Consider the following 20,840-nt stretch of genomic DNA (forward strand, 5'->3'; position numbering starts at 1 on the left):
GCTTAGCACCAGCTGAACATAAAATACATTTGGAGATGTTGTTATGTGACATTGTTTTTCGTGTGTTTTCTTTAGGCGCTGTTATGATTTCTTGGACCTTCTGCTACAGGAATGGCAGACCCACTCACTAGAAAGGTGAGCACTCATCAGTTTTTCAGAGGAAAGCTGTGATGGTCATACTGACTTCATAAATGCAAAAGCATCGCAGTGTCGGATTCCTATTAATGTGCTTTCCAGATGTGTTTCAGACTGGCTGGTTCACTCTTTGTGCGTCCGTTTGTGTTATTGTTTCAGACACACTGCAGTCCTGGTTGAGAGCATCAAAAAAGGACTTCGAGATGCCGACTCAGAGGCCAGAGTGGAGGCTCGCAAGTAAGACAGACATACCGAAAAACACATTATGTGGGGAGAAAAATGGTGGTAAATTCCTCACCACCCTCTTTTTCCTTTATGAATCCCCCAGATTCTTCACTTTTGCTCCATCCACCCCCCTTCATAAACCAACTTTTATCCTCCCTCGTACATTTCTCTTTTTGTCTTCATCTCTGCCTCTGTTTTCGTCTGCTCTTCTGTCTCTTTCAGGGCTTACTGGGGTCTGAGGAACCATTTTCCAGCAGAAGCTGAAGCTCTTTACAACTCCTTAGAGCCTTCATACCAAAGGACCCTCCAGTCCTGCCTGAAGAGCTCTGGCAGCGTGGCCTCACTTCCCCAGAGTGACCGCTCCTCATCTTCATCTCAAGAGAGCCTCAAGTAATGAACGCACTGCACCGTCCCTCCATAGATAACTTCAGTCCTGCATGTTTACTTTAAGTCTTCTTTTAATGATGACACTGATTATAGAAGTGATTTTGACTTTGATTTCCTATCTTACACATCTTTGTCAGATACATAGATGACATCTTTCTGACATCTGTCACACATACGCTTATTTTTCCTCTACTTATTTTTTATCTTATCTGTCTTTAATCCTGAATTAAAGCAGAGTGCCCATTCATATAACCAATGAAACACAAGGTCACTGTTTTTCATGGAGATGTGTTGAGAATGAGTTCAGTAGACTCAAAGCCTGAGGAAAAAAACTGCTTCCAAGTCTGGTGAAACAGTGGCTCCTTCTGTGATGCATCACTGTTGGCAGGAGGGTGATTCGGTCGCGTCAGGGGTCGAATGTGTGTTTTAGGATCCTGTTTGCTTTGCTCAAAGGCGGCTTGAAGTGAGAGAAGCTACAACACCTTCTTTCATGCAGTGGATGAATTAAGGGGCTGCACCAAAGCTCAGTATAAATTATGTTTAAATGAGCATTATTTTGAATAGTGAATCATGCAAAGCTGCTCTAGTAGTGTCTAAGAGTGAAAATATAGATGTGAAAGTTATTTTCTGCCCCCTTTAAATATACAATTGTTTGACCATGATTTGTTCTCTGCAATCCTAGCAACCTGAAACTATTCATCTACACTGCATTTCACTCTTATGTTAAATTCGAGCAGTTCCTAGAAGGTTGTCATTTTCCTCTTTGTATTGTTTCCTGTTGCACTACATCTTGTTGATTGCTGTTGATATTAAATTAATATATTATTTATAGTCTCAGATCTGCGATGGCACAGTGCTAACTAAAGGTCAAGGCAAACTTTTAAACTGTTATATTAGCACTTTTCTATTCAAAATGCTTTATACAACCATGTCTTATTTCACCCTTTCGCTCACACATTCACAGTCGGAGTCACTCTGAGTCACAGCTACCCCATGTATACATGACATACACCCCTATATCTATGTGACAAAAACATTTGATAATAAAAATAAAGAGTTATAAAAAGCTTTTATTGCAGAGGTACCCAGATCTTGTGTAATTGTTTCATGAGAAAAATGGATATTTGTCTGTTTTGTGTCCAATGTCATTTAATCTTTAGTGTTTTTAGTGTTGGAGTTTTAACAATGCTTGAGAAAGCTGTTTTATTCAATTCCACACATCAGTGAAAATGTATATTGATCATGATTAAGACCTACTCACTGCGTTGTTATATACTGACCTACTTTTCTCCCTTTTTTTTTTTTCTTTTTTTTTTTTCTTCAGTCGGCCTCTGACTTCTAAATGGTCAGCAGCACCGGGGCGAGGTGAGTCGAGCACATGTACACACACGCACAAGCCTTCTTCAACACATATTCTCCTGCACACACACACACACACACACACACACACACACACACACACACACACACACACACACACACACACTGAGGCAAACATCAGCTCCTATAAAAACCATCTCCCTTCATTCTCATTTACATCAGCCTGTCTCCTCCCATGAGCAATCACATCCTGTTATGTTTTTATCTTACAACACACATGTGCGCGTACACATGCGTATACTTGTCTGCCCAATTTTGTTTTTTCTGTATGGTATCGATATTGTGTTTGTATAGTATTGTGCATGCATGTGTTTGTGGTGTGTGTGTGTGTGTGTGTGTGTGTGTATATATATATATATATCCCATCACCTCCCACCCTTTCTCCAACACGATCCTCCTGTCCTGTCAGTCCCTGCGGGTTCAAAGGGTGGGGTGTCATCGACCTCCCTGCAGCGTTCCCGTAGCGACGTGGATGTTAATGCAGCAGCAGTTGCTAAATACCGGCACGTCAGACAAACCGGGGGAGCGGGCCGTCTGCCCCCGGGGTCCTACTCCTCACTGGGTAAGGGCTCTGCCAGTCAAGTTAGATGCTTATTCAGACAGTGGAGACGTAGGTCAGCATGTGATCAGCTGGAAGTCAGACTATAAAGAGTCTCGTCAGATCAGTACAGAGGAAGTTTTTTAAAGTTTCTGACAGGTTGAAGTAAGAAGTACGTCATCTTGTATAAAAGCTTGACTCATCTGCATAACAGAAGGATGGACGTCCAGACCCAAACACTTTAGCGCTTACACTGACTCCTCTCCTCTCCTGCTGCCTGCTCATTTGCCTGTTCGTGTGCTTGTGTGTAGATATACTCTATGCATGCTCTCTATACGGATATTGTCCTCTGTGTCAGTTTGTCTCTACATTTTCGATGTCGATCCCTACATCTGCACGGTTCTCAGATAAACAGATGTTATGTGACTAATTCACACTGTGCTCCTTTCTTCTCCTGTTTCTCTTGTATTTCATCTTTTTCTATTTTTCTTATTTTCAACTTTCTTTTCACATTTATTATTCACATTATTCGTTTTCCCTTTTCCCTTTGTATAATTTCTGTAAAAAAAAATTTTTTTTCATTTTATTTTTGGGGGGTTTTCCTGTCATTGGTCTCCTTTTTTTTCCCTCCCCCTCTTTCTCTTTGCTACTAAAGATGATGCCGCTGATAAAACGGATGGTAAGATCATCTCACTCCACTTCTTCTCTGCTCTTTTCCCTTTCCTCACTCCATGCAGTCCATGTTAACTCAGTTGTGACAGTGTGTGGCCACAGCGCCCCCTGCTGTCAACTTCAAAACCTCATTTCTATTACTGCGCTGTTCACAGAAGCATAGATCAAATATTAACACATCTAAAATCATCTTCTGCTTTACTAAAGCTGAATCTTATTTTAAATATGGCAATTTTCTAACCATCTGTACTCACATTAAACTGTATCATTCAGCTGTTGGTTTTATAGGATAGTATAAGGATGTGCTGCTTGAATATTGCACACAAAAGGTGAACTGTGATACTTAAAACATGCTCCTTTTTTGTCTGTCTATAGGAACCAAATCAGACAATGGTAAGACTGTGGTTAGGTGGATGTTTGTGTGCATATTTGTAGGGATGTTCTAGATGGAAATTTTGATTTTAGTCTTTTTGGATCCAACAATTATGTGTTTGATCAATTTTATAATAATAATAAACAAGAAAAGTGACTTTGCTTAAAGGGGATCTATTATGCTCTCTGATATATTCCTGTGTTATTTTTACTGCTACTATGGTAGATGCTTCTTTTAAACATGGTTTTAGTTTGAATTAGTGAGGGTCAGCATATGTGCAAGTAACCCCTGTGAGCCAACAACTCAAGCTTCAGCATCCTGTAAATGTTCAGATTTTCTTTCCTTCTCTTGGCTCTATATGTTATCCCAAATATGGTAACTTCAAACTTGAAAGGGGTGGAGCTAAGGCAGCTTGTTTCAGAAAGAGTATAAACGGAGTATGAAATGAGATAAAACAAAAGAATATGGATTTGAAAACGAGCATGATGGGTCCCCTTTAACCACTGAGTTTGGACATGTGAATGCTATTATAAAGTGGGTTCTAAAAGTAATTGGTTGGTGGGAGATTAATGGATTATTCCCTTAAATTCCCTTTTAATCATTAAATCATTTTAGTCTATAATAAAATACCTTATCAAATACTTAACTGGTTATTTTCAGGGATTTCTTTTCTGAGACGGGTTTCTAATCCACTGAAGCATCCCTGTTGTATTCATCTGTGTTTGCACCTGGCTGAATGTGAATGTTGAGTTTAGGGTCCAGTCTTTAGCAACTTTCAGTATTAGTGGCTTTTCATCAGCTCTAGTGCTTTTTAGTTTCTGGGCTTCATTCAGCTGCAAACTGTGTGCGAGTAGTTTCATTAGTGTGTAAAATGCAGGTCTGTTTTGGGGGTTGTTTTTAATGGTTGTGCTTCTACTTGCATGCAGGTCGTGTGCGTACCAAGCAGCCTTTGTCTACTGCCAGCACCGTGTCGAGTCAGGTGGACTCGAGAGGACGCAGCCGCACCAAGATGGTGTCCCAGTCGCAACGTACGTACCTCCTCGCAGCAGCCAAAACACAGAGCATAATTTAAAGCCAGCTGTGAGTGAAACAGTCTGGGTAAAACAGGAGAAATGATTAGAGAGTGAGCTTGTAGAAGTATTTGCGGTTCCTCAACTTTTGTTTGTGGAGTTTCTTAACTTGTTGCCTCCACGGTGACGATAAGCTCCATGTGAATGTTTTTGTGCCTTCAGGTTCCGACGAATCCGATTGCACACCAGGTATTCTGTCCGTGTGTCAGAGTGTGCCTGTCTATCTCTGTATCACAGTGGGAATGGTGACCCACCCGCTCTCATTCTGATCAGGGTGTTTTGTGTAAACAGGAGAGCGTGTGCGTATGGGTGTGTGTGTGTGTGTGTGTTTCTTCTGCATGCTGTGTTTCATCACTGAGGATGGTGTGGTGAACAGTACATTTCCGCTTCTCCAGCCTGGCTCTGGCTTTTATTCAGGTTATTAAAAATACGAGACACAAGCCTCTGGGCTATTCTTATATTGCAGCACATTAGGCAGCTGTGTGTGTGTTTTTTGCGTGTGTACCTGCTCTCCAAGACATTAACTGCTGATATGCTGCTTCGGGCCATCTTGGAGACCAGTTTAAAATCAGACAGTGATTGGGCCACAAACCAGTGCAACAGTTAAATCTGGATATTTAGATTGAGGACCAAATCGGAGTTAAGAGGGTTGGAAAGCTTTCCGTGAGTGTGTGAGGGTATGGCTCAGTATATTTACTTTAAACCATTTTTCCCTCATTGTTAAACAGGTTTTGTTTTTTTTACATATGCTATGTGAGTTGTCCCAACATGCACTGCTTTCCCAAGTCTGTCATCTGCGGCTGGTTAAGTGTGTGTGTGTTTGCTTCAGCTACATTTCAGTACTTGTTTTCTCTTTAATTAATGGAATTATTTCAACATAGTGCTTCAGCTTTGCCTTCATTCTTGGTATGGACCACCAGGATCCTCTCTCTTCGTACTCTTATTTTTTTTAACTCCCATGACACTTCTTTTGCGCTAACACCCATAATTCATCTGATTTAATCTGCTGTTCCTTCCCCCTCACCTCTGCTTTTCCCCCTTTCTTCCCAACCAATGGGCTTAATGGCTCAGGATCTCAGTCTGCTACCCCTGTCGGTGGTAAGATTACAACGCTACTTATTTTTACCCCGCTCTCTTTAGCTGTACTTTCTTTCCTCTGTTTCCCAAACCTCACTATCTTCTCGTGCACGCAGAAAGGTCACTGAGAGTCTCACCCACACTGGCTTAGGCATGCTGGGATTTGTAGTCACAGACTTATAACATGGCTATGCTGTTACCATGTGAAATACACTGCTTTGGGAGCCTCATGTTTCTGCATTTCTATGTGTTACACAATGAAAAGTCGAAAGTCACTCTTTTTTTTTTTTTTTTTTTCCCCCTCTGTAACCACATCATTAGATTCCAAGCTAGTAATTCTCACAGTTTTGTAGCTTATGTTTGGTTTCAATAACCTTTCTTTCACCATCTTATCACTAGTTTGTTTGGGTTTTTTTGTTTTTTTGTTTTTTGGGGTTTTGGGGGGTTATCGGCACTTAAACAAATCCAAGCTAAGAAATTGTCAGACAGCGTGAGTTGATCATTACTTATAACATCTTTTATCAGCTACTGGATATCAAAACTCTTTGTGCAGTAATCATATTTTCACAAAAAACAACTTAAACACAGTTTTGTCATTTAGATCCATTTTATTTAGTTATGCGTCACAAGGTGTTAGCACATAGTTCAGTAGGTTATGTGATTCCGTGCGTGCGTGCGTGCGTGCGTGCATTTAGATTAGCTTTTGTCTCTCATTGAGAGAAAGAAGAGAGAATCTGGTCTGCCTGCTCATTTTTAGTCTTAAAGAGATCAATTTAAAAGGGACCTGTTATGCTTTTCCTGCTTTCTGTCATTGTCTAATCTGCTGTGATGGTGGGTGCTCACATCGAACATGGCCTAAGTTTGAAATACTGAGGTCAGCTTCTGAGTTGTTCCTGTAAGCCAAAAGCTCAGGCTTTAGGCTGCTCCAAATACTGAGCAGAATTTTTTTCCCAACTCCTTTTGGATCTCTATGACATCTAAGCTGGTGGTCAAACCTTTTGTTTGTGAGGGGCAGCCAGTCAGAATAAAGTTGAAGAAGCAAATAAAACTGCTTGATTCCAACAGGGGATGAACTGAAGGCAGCACCAAAGCCACACAATTCAGGATTTAAAAACAAAACATTGCACAGCTGGACATGAGCATAATAGGTCCTCTTTAAGGTCGGTTTCAAGTCTTGAGCACTGGAGCTTGTTTCCCAAGCATCTGTTTTCACATTTCCAGCACTGCAGAGCTTCTCCTGCTGGACTGTTTGTCTTCTAGTTTATAGCAAAATGACCCACTGTAAAAAGAAACACACTGTGGCCTTAGCTTTGGGAGATCGGATGCCTCGGGAAGAGAAATTGAGACTGTTATTCAATTTAAATTCAATCCAAATTCAAAATTACAATCCAGTAATGACAGTTACCTATGAGTTGCCCTCTTTTTTTTTTTTTTTAATGAATTTGAAAGAATTTGAACTCACTGTAGCTCTGCTGGCTCCAGCAATCCTTCCCTAGTGATGTGTATTTTTGATATACATAAAATGCCAACATGTGCTTGAAAAACTACCAACTACCTTTGCCAGTTGTTGGTATAAGAAACTGATCACTTCTTTTTTTCTTTTCTTTTTTGTTTTAATGAAGTTGTCACGTTATAGAGGGGTGGTGTCACTACAGCTTTTTTTAATAAATGTCCCATGCACCACGGATAATCTATGTTAATCTATGTCTCTCTGAAGCTGGTAGTCGGAGCGGCTCCCCTGGTCGCGTGCTGACGAGCACGACCCTGAGCACCATGAGCACCGGGGCTCACAGGGTGCTGGCTGGATCCACCGGGGATGGACACAGACGCAGCCGCATCCCCCGCAGCCAGGGCTGCTCCAGAGACTCATCACCCACCCGCCTGTCTGTGGGTGAGTGCATTAACGTGCTTTGAACTAATACTGTCTTTCTATAAATTAGCTGTGCCTGCTTTAGAAACTGCTCAAGTGTTGGGTGATATTTTGTGCCATCAAACTCAGATGACCAGTCTCTGTGATTCGCTGTATACATGGATCTAAATTTGCCTTTTTCCCTCCTGCTCCCTGTCCTCCTCTTCTTCCTCTGCTCCTCTCCTTTTTCTCTGTCCTTGTTGCTTCTGTCTCGTAGCTCCTTCTAGCATTAGTTCCATCTACAACGGAGCAAGCAGAGGAGGTAAGGCTTCGACCTCGACTGGACCCTTGTGCTACCCATCAATCCACCTCAATGTGCCTATTCTCATCCTCACTTTAACCTCCATCTCCTTACACCATTTCTATCCATGATTTTAAAAAAAATTCCTCGATCACTGCTGCCGTCACAGTCCGTCTCTCCCATCATCAGTCGCTGCCTCAGCTTCATAGATTCCATCGTTCTAACTTGTCTGTCTTGGCTGTGTCGTTATGGTGATGGGTGCCTGTGATCAGCACATGTTCACGGATTACGAGTCATACCTTCCCCCTCTCCTTACTAACCTGTTTTAGTGGCTGGTTGAAGAAAGCTTCACACAGGATCAGCGACGCTTCATCTCTGCTCGGTAGACCGTTGGTAGCCCGTGATTAATTCTGATTTGCTAGCTGGATGCTGAAGCTGATGAACGGAGCAATGAACAGCGAAGTTGCAGTGCTGCTGAATGAAACACAGCCCTTTCCCTCAGCCACCCGCTTGATTGCTGCATCTCTTTCTCAATCACTTTTTCTGTCCGTTTGTCTTTGTGTGTGAGAAAAAGAGACACATTGAGCACCTGTGTGTATCAGACATCTCTGAAGGTGAAAATCAGTTAATAAGAACTATTAGATGAATAGAAGAAACTAAATGTGCAGAAATTTCAATTATTTGTTTACATGTAAGTCATAAACTCTGAAACTAACAAATCATTCATGTTTTAAAGACAAATTTGGGTTTTCTTTCAGTGTTAAGATTTAGAATTTTTTATTCTGTTAAAGGAAACAACTGGAAGATTTTAGACTCTTGAGGGTGTGATACCAGTAAATAATACCAGTAGATTAGCTGATAGATATGCGCTCACACCTCTAAGATGGTTTCTTAAACATCAGAGGGGGGGAAAAAAACCTGTGCTCACATTTTTCTTGTTTTTGTCAGTTTGTCACCTGTTCTTATTCTGTCTTATTTATGTCTTTATGTACGTGCCTTCCTCTTTGACTTCTTTGTCACTGCTCATGTCTTTCTTTATGTGTACTTTTTCTCCCCTTTCCCTTTTTCCGTTTTCTTTTCTGTCTGCACTCCGTGGTTGTTACCTGGGTGGCGTTAGCTCGGGGCAGTCGTATCCCGCGGCCCAGTATGAGTCAGGGCTGCAGCAGAGAGGCCAGCAGAGAGAGCAGCCGGGACACCAGCCCCGTACGCTCCTTCACACCTCTTGGTGAGTAGCAGCAGCAGACAGATACCCGAGAGGAATTAGTAGGATATCCGAGGAAAAGAGTCTGACTGTATTGAAGCTTTACTCTTAGCTCTTAGATTTTTAGATTAAAATTGAATCCAGTATCTGAAAAAAAAAGTCTCAAACACGCATGCGTCAGGAAAGTAGAGAAATAACACCTTTATGTTTTTCAGTCTTTCTTTCTATTCTCATGCACTACTCGATAAGTGTGAGTTTGTGTGGTCTTAGTTGTCAATCCTAAACTCTGTGTGTTTGTATGTGTGTGTGTGTGTGTTTTAATCTTGGTTGCAGCAACGCGGAGCTACTCTCGCTCCACCGGAGCTCTTCACACACCTGATGCTTTTGGGGCTGCAGGTGAAGGCTGAGTACATCTTTCTCCGTCCCTCACCCACCCAACCACTTGACTTGATTTTCTCTCTGCGTTTTCTTTTTTTGTTCTCTTTTAGTTGCAGTTCATCATCTCCCACATTTTACCAGCCCGTTTCTTTCGTCGTCCATCAGTTGATTTTTGATTTGTTTTGTTTTTTTACGTTCTGCTCCAGGATGTCGGGCTCTCCAGTGGAATCGCATGTTTCCGCCCGTTCAGTTGCCAGTTTATAACCATTCTGCTGGTTTTATCAGTGTCTCTTTGTCTTCTTTATTTAGCTGCGTCCCTCCTCCACAGGGACGTCAACATGCTCTCCTGCGTTTTATGTCAATCATGCTTTTTTTACCCCCAAGTGCCATCTGCAATGTCACCTAACGCATCATCTCATCAACTTACAGGGTTGTCTCGTGCGAAAGTGCCACGCGTGTGTGAGTTGTGTGAACGTTAGCGAATGGATGATCAGGAGAATGACATCATTTGTGGACGAGTGCTGAGTGTGTGCGAACTTGTTTTAATCTGAAGTTTTGCTAATGTATTTATTCTGCTATCTTTCTGTCCATCCTTCCTCTCTCTGTCTGCAGGATCAGGTTTTGGAATCAGTCAGTCAAGCCGTCTCTCTTCTTCAGTCAGCGCTATGAGGGTCCTGAACACTGGTTCAGATGTAGAAGAGGCTCTCGCAGATGCACTGGTATGGAAACTCAAATTCTAACACAGCATTGTGCACAACTAACTAATCATAGCCGTTGTGACTAGTCGGTACTAGACTTACTAGCCGTTTAATCTAATTGTTTGACATTTTAATTGATGCCCAGTGCCGTAAATTATTGTCCTAAATGTTATGCAGCCATCTGCCACCAGATGGAGCATTGTTGTTGAGAAACACCATAAATCTGTTATGCTAGGCCTGATCTTTTTGTTAACACTATTTATTTACTGTTTGTTTTTCACTTTCTATTTGAAGTATAACGTGCAGTGTTCTTAATGCATGATGAAAGGTCACACCAGGTTAAGTGACATGATCCATTATTGAAAAATGTAATTAATGGTTTTAAATGCCTTTGTTTATAGAGTTTTTTTACATTGTCCATTAAACAGTTTTCAAATTTAACGTAATATCTGAGTCTTTCTTAGTTTTAGACTCGTCGGTTATACTAGTCTAAAAAATTAGTCACCAGGAACATCCTGGCTACAAACAGTGCACGTTCCAGTATCCTGCCACTAGCTCCTACACTGTGTGTCTGTGTGTTAACTAAACCCTGATTCTACCTCTGTTTAACGCTGTCAGCTGTTGGGAGACATGAGATCCAAGGTCAGCTTCTTTTCCTACCTCTTACCTGTGTGTGGGTGTGTGTGTGCTTGGTTTGTGTTCTATCAAGATGTGCTAGTGCATGCTTTCTTAATGTCCTGCTTGTTGGTTTTTGTTTTCATTGTAATGTCATGCCCTTTCTGTTCCCTGCAGAAGAAGCCAGCACGGCGACGGTATGAGAATTACGGCATGTACTCTGACGACGATGCCAACAGCGATGCATCCAGCGCCTGTTCAGAGAGATCCTACAGCTCCAGAAACGGAGGGGCCATCCCCACCTACATGAGACAAACAGAAGATGTAGCTGAGGTAAACAACAGCAGCAGGAAATAGATACTGCGATGGGCAGCTTTCCTAAAACCTAGGTCCTTAGAAAAAACTTAAATGACTTAAGTTAAATTTAGATGGGTTTGAAGTTTCACAGAAGGGAACAGTATCATTAAGGCGCTCTTTTAAAGTTAAAGTTTGCAGAGCAATTTGAATGTCAGGTGGAACCTCAAGGTTTTCTAAGGAGCATCCATCAATCTAGAAATTACTGTTATGCTTAATGCCTCTGGATAAGGCTGCAGAAAGCCACTAAAACGTTGACATAAGGGTCAGGCCATACCGACCTTATGTGTCAACCAAACAGCGCACACTGAAAACATGTTAATGGAAAGATGCGGTTCCATTTGGTTTTAGAGTAATGCAACCTGTGCATCACCTAAATCAGTCTTTAATTTGTGTTGACAGTTGTGATTAAGGGGCAAAGATTCTTCCCAAAACTGTGCTGACAATTCTGTGTTCTGGTCCTTGGCTTCCTGTATAAAAGCTGAAGACACAGGAGTGTGTAAACAATGAAGTAACTTTGATATTTGTTGTTAGGATTTTTCATGCACAGCACTTTGGTCAACTCTGCTGTTTTAAATGTGATATATAAATAAATTTGACCTTTGTAGAGAGTACCAAGCGCTCTTAAAGAGGGTGTTTACCTGAAATGGTTTCTATTCTGTTTATGAAAACTTTTCCTTAACATAGTGTGCAATTTGAGATAATGAAAAAGTGAGAATTTGGAAGCTTGTATTTAGTTAAAAACTTTGGAAATTATGCAGACCGTCTTTATAGTCTATATACAGATCTGCCAGGGTCACAGTACCTTTCCCGCTCCAGTTCATTTTGAGCACTAGAATTTTGCAGTGAAGATATTACTACCCAGAATCAGTGAGTGAATATGATCAGTGAGGTTTATATACTCATGTCTCCTGTGCTTAAATCTGAAAAGCCATTAAAAACGTGTTACTTCAATATTAAGCTGAATATTTATTACGTGCATGTATTGAATCTTATTCTTTCCTCCAGGTGCTCAATCGTTGTGCCAGTGCCAACTGGTCTGAGAGGAAGGAGGGTCTACTGGGCCTTCAGGCTTTGCTTAAAAACCAGCGCACCCTGAGGTCAGTGTCAGGTCACTCAGGCGTGTTTGCAGTTAATAAAGTCATAGATGATTTCCAACTAACTGCTGCTGTTTTGTCTGTAGTCGGGTTGAGTTGAAGAGGCTCTGTGAAATTTTCACCAGGATGTTTGCTGACCCTCACAGTAAGGTATGGATGCATGCAGCATAAACCCTCGCACAAAGATGCACTGCATTCATTTGCAGTACCGTGGCACAAGATTCATAATTCACCTGCTTTAATTTTACTTTTTCAAATACTTTGTTTATCCCATCATCCTTGACTGTACCGGATTCTGCCAAACACAGAAAGTGTTACACCGCTTTAAAAAGCACACACACACTTTAGCTGTCACATCTTTCTAATGAATTTAGTGAAAAAGACGGGATAAACAGGTCAAAATGTTTCCTCAAATTTACTCACACTCAGACATAAACACGGGCATGGAACGCGTGCATTGGACTGTTTTCTAACGGCATGCCACACCTGAATGAGTGTGCCATCACGCTCGCCGCCGTCCTGTGGGATTGTTCTGTCACTGTTGAGCAGCCAAACTGCTGGCTGCACTCTTCACACCCGCTGGCTCTCCCTTCTCTTTTCCCCTCCTCTACCTGCAGTCTGAGGCAACAACACTGACCGCTCACACACTCAAAAGCACACACGAACACACACACTCGTACATATTTGGGCTGCCCGCTCTCTCCTCTGACTAACAAGCTGCGATTCGGCCTCTCTAACACTGCCACTTCTGTTCCACCGTCTTGAGTGCTCCGTTTTCTCACACATGTCGTAAGCTGTGTGAGCTCCTCCCCCTCCCCCTCGTTTGACGTTTTGACGATTTGATGAATTTCAGCGAGACTCCGGCAGGGTGTACGGCACGGCAGAATCCGGTATAAGCTCAGCCTCCTTCAAGGTACTGCATCTCACCAGTGATCTCCATCTGCCTATCTCACACCACTCCTTTTCGTACTCCTTCCTTCTTATCTCCCATATTTTTCAGTGTTTCTTTTTAGCCTTTTTGCACTTACACTCAAGTTTCTCCCATGTCAGGGAGAAGGTAAAATTGGTTGTTGCTCAAATGTGTTTGAAAAAATTGAAGATGCTGAGTGTACTCTCTGACACTGAGTACATGCTTTGTGACGATGCTAACAGATGTCTCTCTCTCCCTCATGCTGCTCCCACCTCTGGAACTCTCTGTAGAGAGTAAGTCTGGCCAATCAGTGTTTGTGTTTGGATGAAATCTGCTTCATTAATCTGATTGGGCATTGAGAACTACATAACACTTACTAACCTACCTCACTTAATGTTGTCCGTAGCTCCACTGTGCTGCTGAAATCAACTAGTGGCATGTAGAGATGGTCCCCACATGTTGTGATTGGCTTGTTTTCATTTTGTATGATTTAAGTGTGTTACTTGGTGACTGGGAGTGAAGGTGGACTGCTGCAGTAATGAGTGAAATGCCACTAACTCCAATGGGAACCACAGGGAACTAATGTGGACTAATGCTGCTCTCACATCATTCCCCTTCAGTATAATGCAGTAAAACAATGCAGGAGTGCCTGTATGCATGTGCATGTGCGCATGAAGTGTTTTAAGAATAAGTGATCAGTTGTTCAGTTTGTCACCTAGACTCTGTGTGCGTGTGTGCGTGCGTGTGTGTGTGTTTAGGTGTTCAGTATGTTCCTGGAGACACTGGTAGATTTCATCCAGGTCCATAAGGACGATCTGCAGGACTGGTTGTTTGTCCTGCTCACACAGCTTCTGAAGAAGATGGGAGCGGACCTGCTGGGATCCGTGCAGGCTAAAGTGCAGAGAGCCCTGGATGTCACAAGGTGAGTTGCACATTCGTATACAGACAAGCAAGTACAAATCAAGATTTTAAAAAGTGGCTTTTTATCTTACTTTACCAACACATTGTGGTCTATATGCAGTCCATTGTGATCATTACGTAGACCGGACAAGTAAAATGTTTGAGTGATAACCTATAAATTTAGTTCAGTTTGAACCCCAACAATCAAATACTGTAGTTTTTGGGTCATAAGCCGCTACTTTTTTCCCACACTGCGGCGTATACTGACATGCGGCTAATGCATATTTTTTTTCATGCAGCCAAAAACATTTTGCCTGGTAACAGTAGACCAATAAAATTGATAAGTAGTATATATACGGTATATATTTTTACCGGTTGTTAAGAGACGTTGTAATGTTGTTTGTGCACTGTTCTGTAAAAAAACCATAAGCGACGTAATTTGTGTGTTACTGATACGTACATATACTTAAAGGTAGCAGTGTTACAGGCGCTGTTCGAGGAAAAAAAGCATTTGCAGTATGTATTTTTGTATGTTACCATAACGTTTATGTTACCATGTTTATGTTACCTTACGGATTAAATTAAACGTTAAAAATCCTCACGTGTAATATTTCTGTGTAAATATCTAATATTACGAGTGAAACGCATACGGCTTAAAATCCGGTGCAGTCTGTACAAGTACAAAATTGATTTTCTTTCTAAAATTAGAGCATGCGTCTTTTAATCAGGTGCGCTCTGTAGTCCGGGAATTACGGTAATCCTGTGAGCGCAAGCACATGGTGACAGTGGGAAGGGAGCAGCAGGACCAGGTTCATCTGCTGCGACTGGTAGGGGGTGAAGAGAGGGAGATGGGACAAAAACTCCACCGTGGAAGAGAGCCAGAGATATTAATAACTAATGATCAAATGCAAAGTGGTGTATAACCGCAGATAGAGTGAAAAAATGTGAGTGAGAAAGAAACGCTAAGTGCATCATGGGAACACTGAAGCAGGCTAGGCCTATTGCAGTATAACTAAGGAAGGATTCAGGGGCACCAGATCCAGCACTAACTATACACTTTATTAAGTGTAGCTTAGCTTTAGATGAGATCAGGACTGCTCAGGTGGTATGACCTTAAAGAAATAACAAACTCATCATCTGTTTATAAAAATTTACTTCCTGAGGTTTCTTAAGAAAAATAAATGTAATTTCAATAGTATGTCTGCCTTTCCTAAAGTATTATAGTAGTTTAAAGAAGCCAGTAAGACTAAAACTGAGAGGAAAAAAAACTAGAAAAAAAAAAAAGATTTGCAGTCTGAAATTTCTGACGCCCTCTTTTGTAATTTTCACATTTTTCCACACATTTCAAATTATTCTGGCACGTCAGGTTGGAGCCTCTGACGGGTTGTTTCCGGGCCCCAGGCCTTATGTTTGACACCCCTGCTGTAAAGTGTTCTTGGCGTGAGTCCTACAGTGAGTGCTTTCCTCCAAAAACCAGCAGCAACCTTCAGAGTCAGCACTTTTTTTATCTCTATTATTTCAAATGTTTAGTAAAAGTGCAGAAGAAGAAGCAGTCACACAAATCACCACTTTGCATCTGGCACAGTGGTTACTCGGTTATTTACTTGCTGACAGTCCTTGAACTTTATTTTTACGATGCATGTTATGGCACAAAACGTGAAATCTAAATCTGTGGTTTTTTTGTCTTGCAGAGAATGTTTTCCCAACGACCTCCAGTTTACCATTCTCATGAGGTTCACTGTGGACCAAACACAGACGCCCAACCTCAAGGTAAATGACAAGTTGATATAATACATGTCTGTTTAGTGTGTATGTGAGAGAGCTGAGTGTGCAAATGTCTGTGCAAGGGTAGCATGCACACAAAGCTGGAAATTCAACTGACTGCTGTGCTAATATTATTACATGCCTGCCCATTGCTGGCTCTACGTCCCAAAACCCTGAATCCTGGGCTGTGATTGGATAGCGATTGATCGAGCCACTCCACTGGCTACTTTCAAGCTTTCTTCCTCAAACTCCTTTTTCATCTTTACCCAGCATACCTCTCTTTCGTTTCCCCTGATTATCTACTACTTTATTCCTTGCTCCCAACCCTTCTTACCCTTTTATCTCCCGTGTTGCTCCTGCCTACTCCCACACCCTTTTTCTGCCTGATGTTTAACCTGTTTCCCTCTATTCCCTCTCCTTTCCCACTAGGCTTGGGCAATAAAGGATCTTACGAACAGTAGAATTTCACTACCTGCTGCAAATATTGCATTTCTGAAGACTTAACTACATCTTCATAGTAATTTTGTTAAATATTTTGCTATATCCAACCCCTCTGACATGTAAGAATTGGCTTAGATAGTATCACAGTATGAGTCTGACTCATTTTGTAAAACCATACAGTGTAATTTCAGTATCGCCCAGGTCTACTCCCCCATCTCTTTTTACTCCTCTACTCTCTCCATCCTCCTGCCTGCTTTCCTCTCTTGTTCCCCACCCCTCCCCCGTCCTCGTCTCCCTGTCTCTCTCCGTTGATTGACGCGGTGCTTCTCCTCTCTCTCTCTGAAGCCTGTGCGGAGCTCGTGTTGCGGGCGAGGCAGGGGAGGGTCCGGGGTAAAATTGTTCCCCCCCAGAGCGCGGCGCCACGCCTGCTCTCTAGACGAGCAGGCTGCAGCCTGGAGCCAGTCCTCCCAGGTCAGTGCGCTCCGGGGGGAGCAATTATGTGGCGCGCACGATGCTGCTAAGTGATTTGGAGGAAGTTCTGGTCCTGAGGTGCATTTGTAGAGAGACGAAAGACAATCAGGGCAGGAGTCAGTTGTGGCGTTTCAGAGGCTGAGTTGAATTTTTCCATTTATTGGTTCTTTAATATTGTTATTTGTCATTGTTTTTATGTTGATTGATTTTATTTTTGTACTATATAACGCATGACTGCATTTTAAACTTTTCTCTCATTCATTGGATCATTTGATTTTTCAGACCTGCAAGAGATGCACAATCTGCTGTGGTTGTACATGCTGACTCACTTTTGTGTGTGTGTGTGTGTGTGTGTGTGTGTGTGTGTGTGTGTGTGTGTGTGTGTGTGTGTGTGTGTGTGTGTGTGTGTGTGTGTGTGTGTGTGTGTGTGTGTGTGTGTGTGTGGGGTTTTGGTTGTTTCTGTATTTGTGTTTTTACAGGTGAATATTGGGTATGCATATTCACCATTATAGGTCAGCTTCCTAACAATTTGTATAAATGTGTGTGTTTGCGTTGCAGGTGAAGGTGGCTATTCTGAAGTACATCGAGACACTGACATTACAAATGGAAGCTCCGGACTTTGTGAACTCTAGCGAGACTCGGCTGGCTGTTTCCCGCATCATCACCTGGACGACTGAACCCAAGAGCTCAGACGTCAGAAAGGTATCGTCTCACAAACACGCACACAACATAATACATCCTCTTGCAACAGGCCCCTTTTGTTTTTGAGGGATGTAATTAAACTTTATAATATTGATTTGAAGCAAGTCAGGCTGACTGTTGAATCTGGATGTTCAACACGTTCTCACTCCCAAAGCGTAACATTTTACGCTAGGTGACAAATCGTCAACATATTACGTTTCCGGCTACCCACCACGTTCCTAAATGACGACCTCGGAAAAAAGAGGAAATATGAGAACCGTCTGGACTCCATCTACACATGTTCGCTCTTTTTCTTCAAATCGCTTAGAAACACGCTATTTAACATCATTATAGTCCTGGTTAAGATCAGGATAAAGTTATGGTTAGGGCTAGGGATAAGGTTAGGTTTAGGACTGGAACGTCTATTACCGCGGGAGCGTCATTGCACTGGATTCCAGCCATAACCCGCGGCGTACTATAAGAACGCCGAAGGTCTCCTTTCGCGTTTCTCAGGAACGCCGCGGGACGTGACAAAACGTTGACATGTTACGCCTCGGGAGTGAGAACGGGCTGGGATGTTACAACAAAAGCAGACGAAGTGTATGATACCACAGGTTTGAAAAACAGTTATTGCACTGCTTTACCAGCAGAACTAGGAATTTCCATGGGAAGAAAATCGTGTGATCTGTGGAGTATCCTTTCCATAGCTGCAGAGATGGTTTCAACTTTAGGCCAAGCAGTCTTCTTGCTGCACTGGCTGTTCTCTTCCAATAGCTGAAAGTTTTTGTTTCATTTTACCTGTTATTTTCTCTTTAATTTCATGTTGCGTTCCGGTAGTTTGCTGTCATTCACACTCTGTTTAAAACTTGTGACACTGTCTAAATTTTTGCCACAGCATATTCTTTTGCCTGGCTTCAGATCAGTCTTCTGCAAATGCCTGTCTGCACGCAGACAAGAAGCACACAGCAATCACGTCACCTTTGCTGGACTATAAATTTTGCTTGATAGTGACAACCATAGTTTTTGGTTTGTTTTGTTTTTTGTGTTTAAGCTTTATCTCATAACTATAAACTTGCATCTCAGTTCAAAATCATAAATTGAAAAGGATCCTTGTCTCAAATGCCACCTCACAGCATCCCATAGTTAACCACAGTACTACTTGCAAGAGCTGCCACCCTGTTTGGTCCACAAAGTCTAAGTGTGTATTTTGTGTGTAACAGGCAGCCCAGTCGGTGCTAATTGCCCTGTTCCAGCTCAACACTCCAGAGTTCACCATGCTGCTGGCAGCTCTGCCCAAAACCTTCCAGGATGGAGCCACCAAGCTACTTCAAAACCACCTGAAGAACACAGGCAATGCTGCACAGGTAAAACATACTCTGACTCTAAACTGTGAATGCTTCAGAATCACAGTTTACACCTGAACTCTGTCATTATACTGCAGCAATAATGGCGTACCTCTTTGTTGTTTTGTTACCTTCTCAGGCACCAATGGGCAGCCCTATGACACGTCACACCCCCCGATCTCCAGCCAGCTGGTCCAGTCCAGTCACTTCGCCCACTAACACATCCCAGAACACCCTCTCACCAAGGTAAACACTTGTCTGACAACTAGTCTTACACTGTCAAATCACTGTTATACAGTAAACAGTATTTTAGGGTGTTTTGTGGCCAAAAACAAGCCTGTGGGGGGAAAAAAGTAAGCTTGCAAATTACACCGCATCTTTTACTGTGTCTGTGCAGTGCTTTTGACTATGACACAGAAAACATGAACTCAGAGGACATCTACAGCTCACTGAAAGGTGTCACAGAGGCGATCCAAAACTTCAGCGTTCGCAGCCAAGAAGACATGAATGAACCCGTCCAGCGGCGAGAAGGAGAGGAGGTGAGTGGAGGAGGCCAACACATTAGGGACATAAGTTCAATTCCTGGTGTGAATACAACCAGACCTGAGTGGTTTGTGTAACAGTTGGCACAATTCATGGGGGCGTTTGAACATTTTCGAATATTTTTATTTGATTCTACCTTCATGAGGTTTCCCCCACAGCAAGAGACAAGCAGCGGTGCAGCAGCCAGAGATCATGAATGTCAATAAACTTGTGGGAAGTGGGCAGGTGTGGAGTTAAACTTCTCTCAACTTGGAGGCGAGCAATTGAAACGAGTACAAATGGAAGTGAATATTACCGTTGACTGGCCACTGAGGCTGATAAATACACTATATGGACAAAAGCAGTGAGTCACCTACAGGAGCTGCTCACCCATGGAAACATGTCGTGAAGCTCCTGGTGCGCAGTTTTATGCTGATGTTAGTGCCGTCACCCAGCTGATCACGGACTTTCTAAAGAAGCTAACAAAGGCAAAGTGACGAAAGCAAAAAATATCCAGAGGTCAGAACCAGACACAAGCTAGCAGCCTCAGTTTGAGCAAAGGATCAAACTATTTACTAACCAAATTATGGAGACGGGTGAAATGGGGAAAAGGGTTGATTTGCTGTTATCTGGTGGATTTGTAAACATACAAGTTTCACAAACTGGCTTGTTGAAAGGGTGACATCCAGTTATAGCACCACACTTGAATTCATATGTTTTTCCATATAGTGTATATTATAGGGTTGCCTTTGACTCGTGAGCAGTCACCACGATGCAGTGCATGGTGGGCAAATTGCTTTATAGTGACCAGGCTTCTGAATGGTCTCTTTATTTTGATACCAGATGAAAAATACCACCATGGTGCAGTCCTAACGCAAGCAGCTATACACCACGATCTCGCCAGTAGTATAAAAGTGTGAGAGTTGAGATTTTATTCCTGATAAAATAAGCAAATACCAGAATAAAAAGAGGATAAGACAGAGTATTCAGACTTTGTAATAGGTTTTGACACTCTCATTTAGCTCTGCACTCAGAAAGTATTATATCGTCTTTTGACCTTACAACATGTTTTCCAAGACTTGCAGAGGCCTGAAACACCCACACAGGTGTACTGTAGGGGACGCTGACATCTGATCTGCCCCACCACCCATCCGTTAGCACAGGGAGTGAGAAGCATACATTGTTTATGGGACTGATAACTGTGAAAAATAATCTTCTACAGCTGCTGATAAAATCCTGTTTGTTTTATTTAAGCCTAGCTGCTGAAAAGCATCCCCAGTTATTATTTTGTGATGCTTGTGTAGGTAGCCTGCTCGTTCAAAACAAATTTATGACTTCAGACATGCCAGGTCTTATTTTGCAGCCCCTTGCAGTGACCCCGGTTCCTTTTAAGGACACGGCGTACTCTACTACAGAGGTGTGACCTCCTGACATTTTCCCCATGAGATGCAACTGAAA

General features: G+C 42.3%; 1 protein-coding gene across 36 annotated transcripts in view; it reads left to right on the forward strand.

The window, feature by feature from the left end:
• clasp2 (cytoplasmic linker associated protein 2) overlaps positions 1–20,840 on the forward strand; it is a 65,728-nt gene that overhangs the window by 40,312 nt on the left and 4,576 nt on the right. For 5 of the 36 annotated variants that reach the window (XM_076879655.1, XM_076879685.1, XM_076879684.1 and 2 more), the window contains 25 exons: positions 76–135; positions 295–372; positions 583–750; positions 2,072–2,112; positions 2,537–2,689; positions 3,321–3,344; positions 3,713–3,730; positions 4,637–4,738; positions 4,943–4,969; positions 5,852–5,878; positions 7,575–7,748; positions 7,984–8,028; positions 9,125–9,232; positions 9,542–9,604; positions 10,199–10,305; positions 10,903–10,926; positions 11,077–11,232; positions 12,262–12,353; positions 12,437–12,500; positions 14,019–14,182; positions 15,852–15,930; positions 17,395–17,538; positions 18,738–18,881; positions 19,000–19,106; positions 19,258–19,399. In XM_076879655.1, the coding sequence (XP_076735770.1) occupies positions 76–135; positions 295–372; positions 583–750; positions 2,072–2,112; positions 2,537–2,689; positions 3,321–3,344; positions 3,713–3,730; positions 4,637–4,738; positions 4,943–4,969; positions 5,852–5,878; positions 7,575–7,748; positions 7,984–8,028; positions 9,125–9,232; positions 9,542–9,604; positions 10,199–10,305; positions 10,903–10,926; positions 11,077–11,232; positions 12,262–12,353; positions 12,437–12,500; positions 14,019–14,182; positions 15,852–15,930; positions 17,395–17,538; positions 18,738–18,881; positions 19,000–19,106; positions 19,258–19,399 (2,311 nt within the window). Of the gene's footprint in view, positions 1–75; positions 136–294; positions 373–582; positions 751–2,071; positions 2,113–2,536; positions 2,690–3,320; positions 3,345–3,712; positions 3,731–4,636; positions 4,739–4,942; positions 4,970–5,851; positions 5,879–7,574; positions 7,749–7,983; positions 8,029–9,124; positions 9,233–9,541; positions 9,605–10,198; positions 10,306–10,902; positions 10,927–11,076; positions 11,233–12,261; positions 12,354–12,436; positions 12,501–13,203; positions 13,264–13,550; positions 13,554–14,018; positions 14,183–15,851; positions 15,931–17,394; positions 17,539–18,737; positions 18,882–18,999; positions 19,107–19,257; positions 19,400–20,840 lie in introns of all 36 variants that reach the window. The other 31 variants (XM_076879670.1, XM_076879686.1, XM_076879671.1 and 28 more) reach the window with 27 other exon arrangements.

Source organism: Maylandia zebra, linkage group LG22 (genome assembly GCF_041146795.1).
Source record: "Maylandia zebra isolate NMK-2024a linkage group LG22, Mzebra_GT3a, whole genome shotgun sequence".
NCBI classification, from domain to species: domain Eukaryota; kingdom Metazoa; phylum Chordata; class Actinopteri; order Cichliformes; family Cichlidae; genus Maylandia; species Maylandia zebra.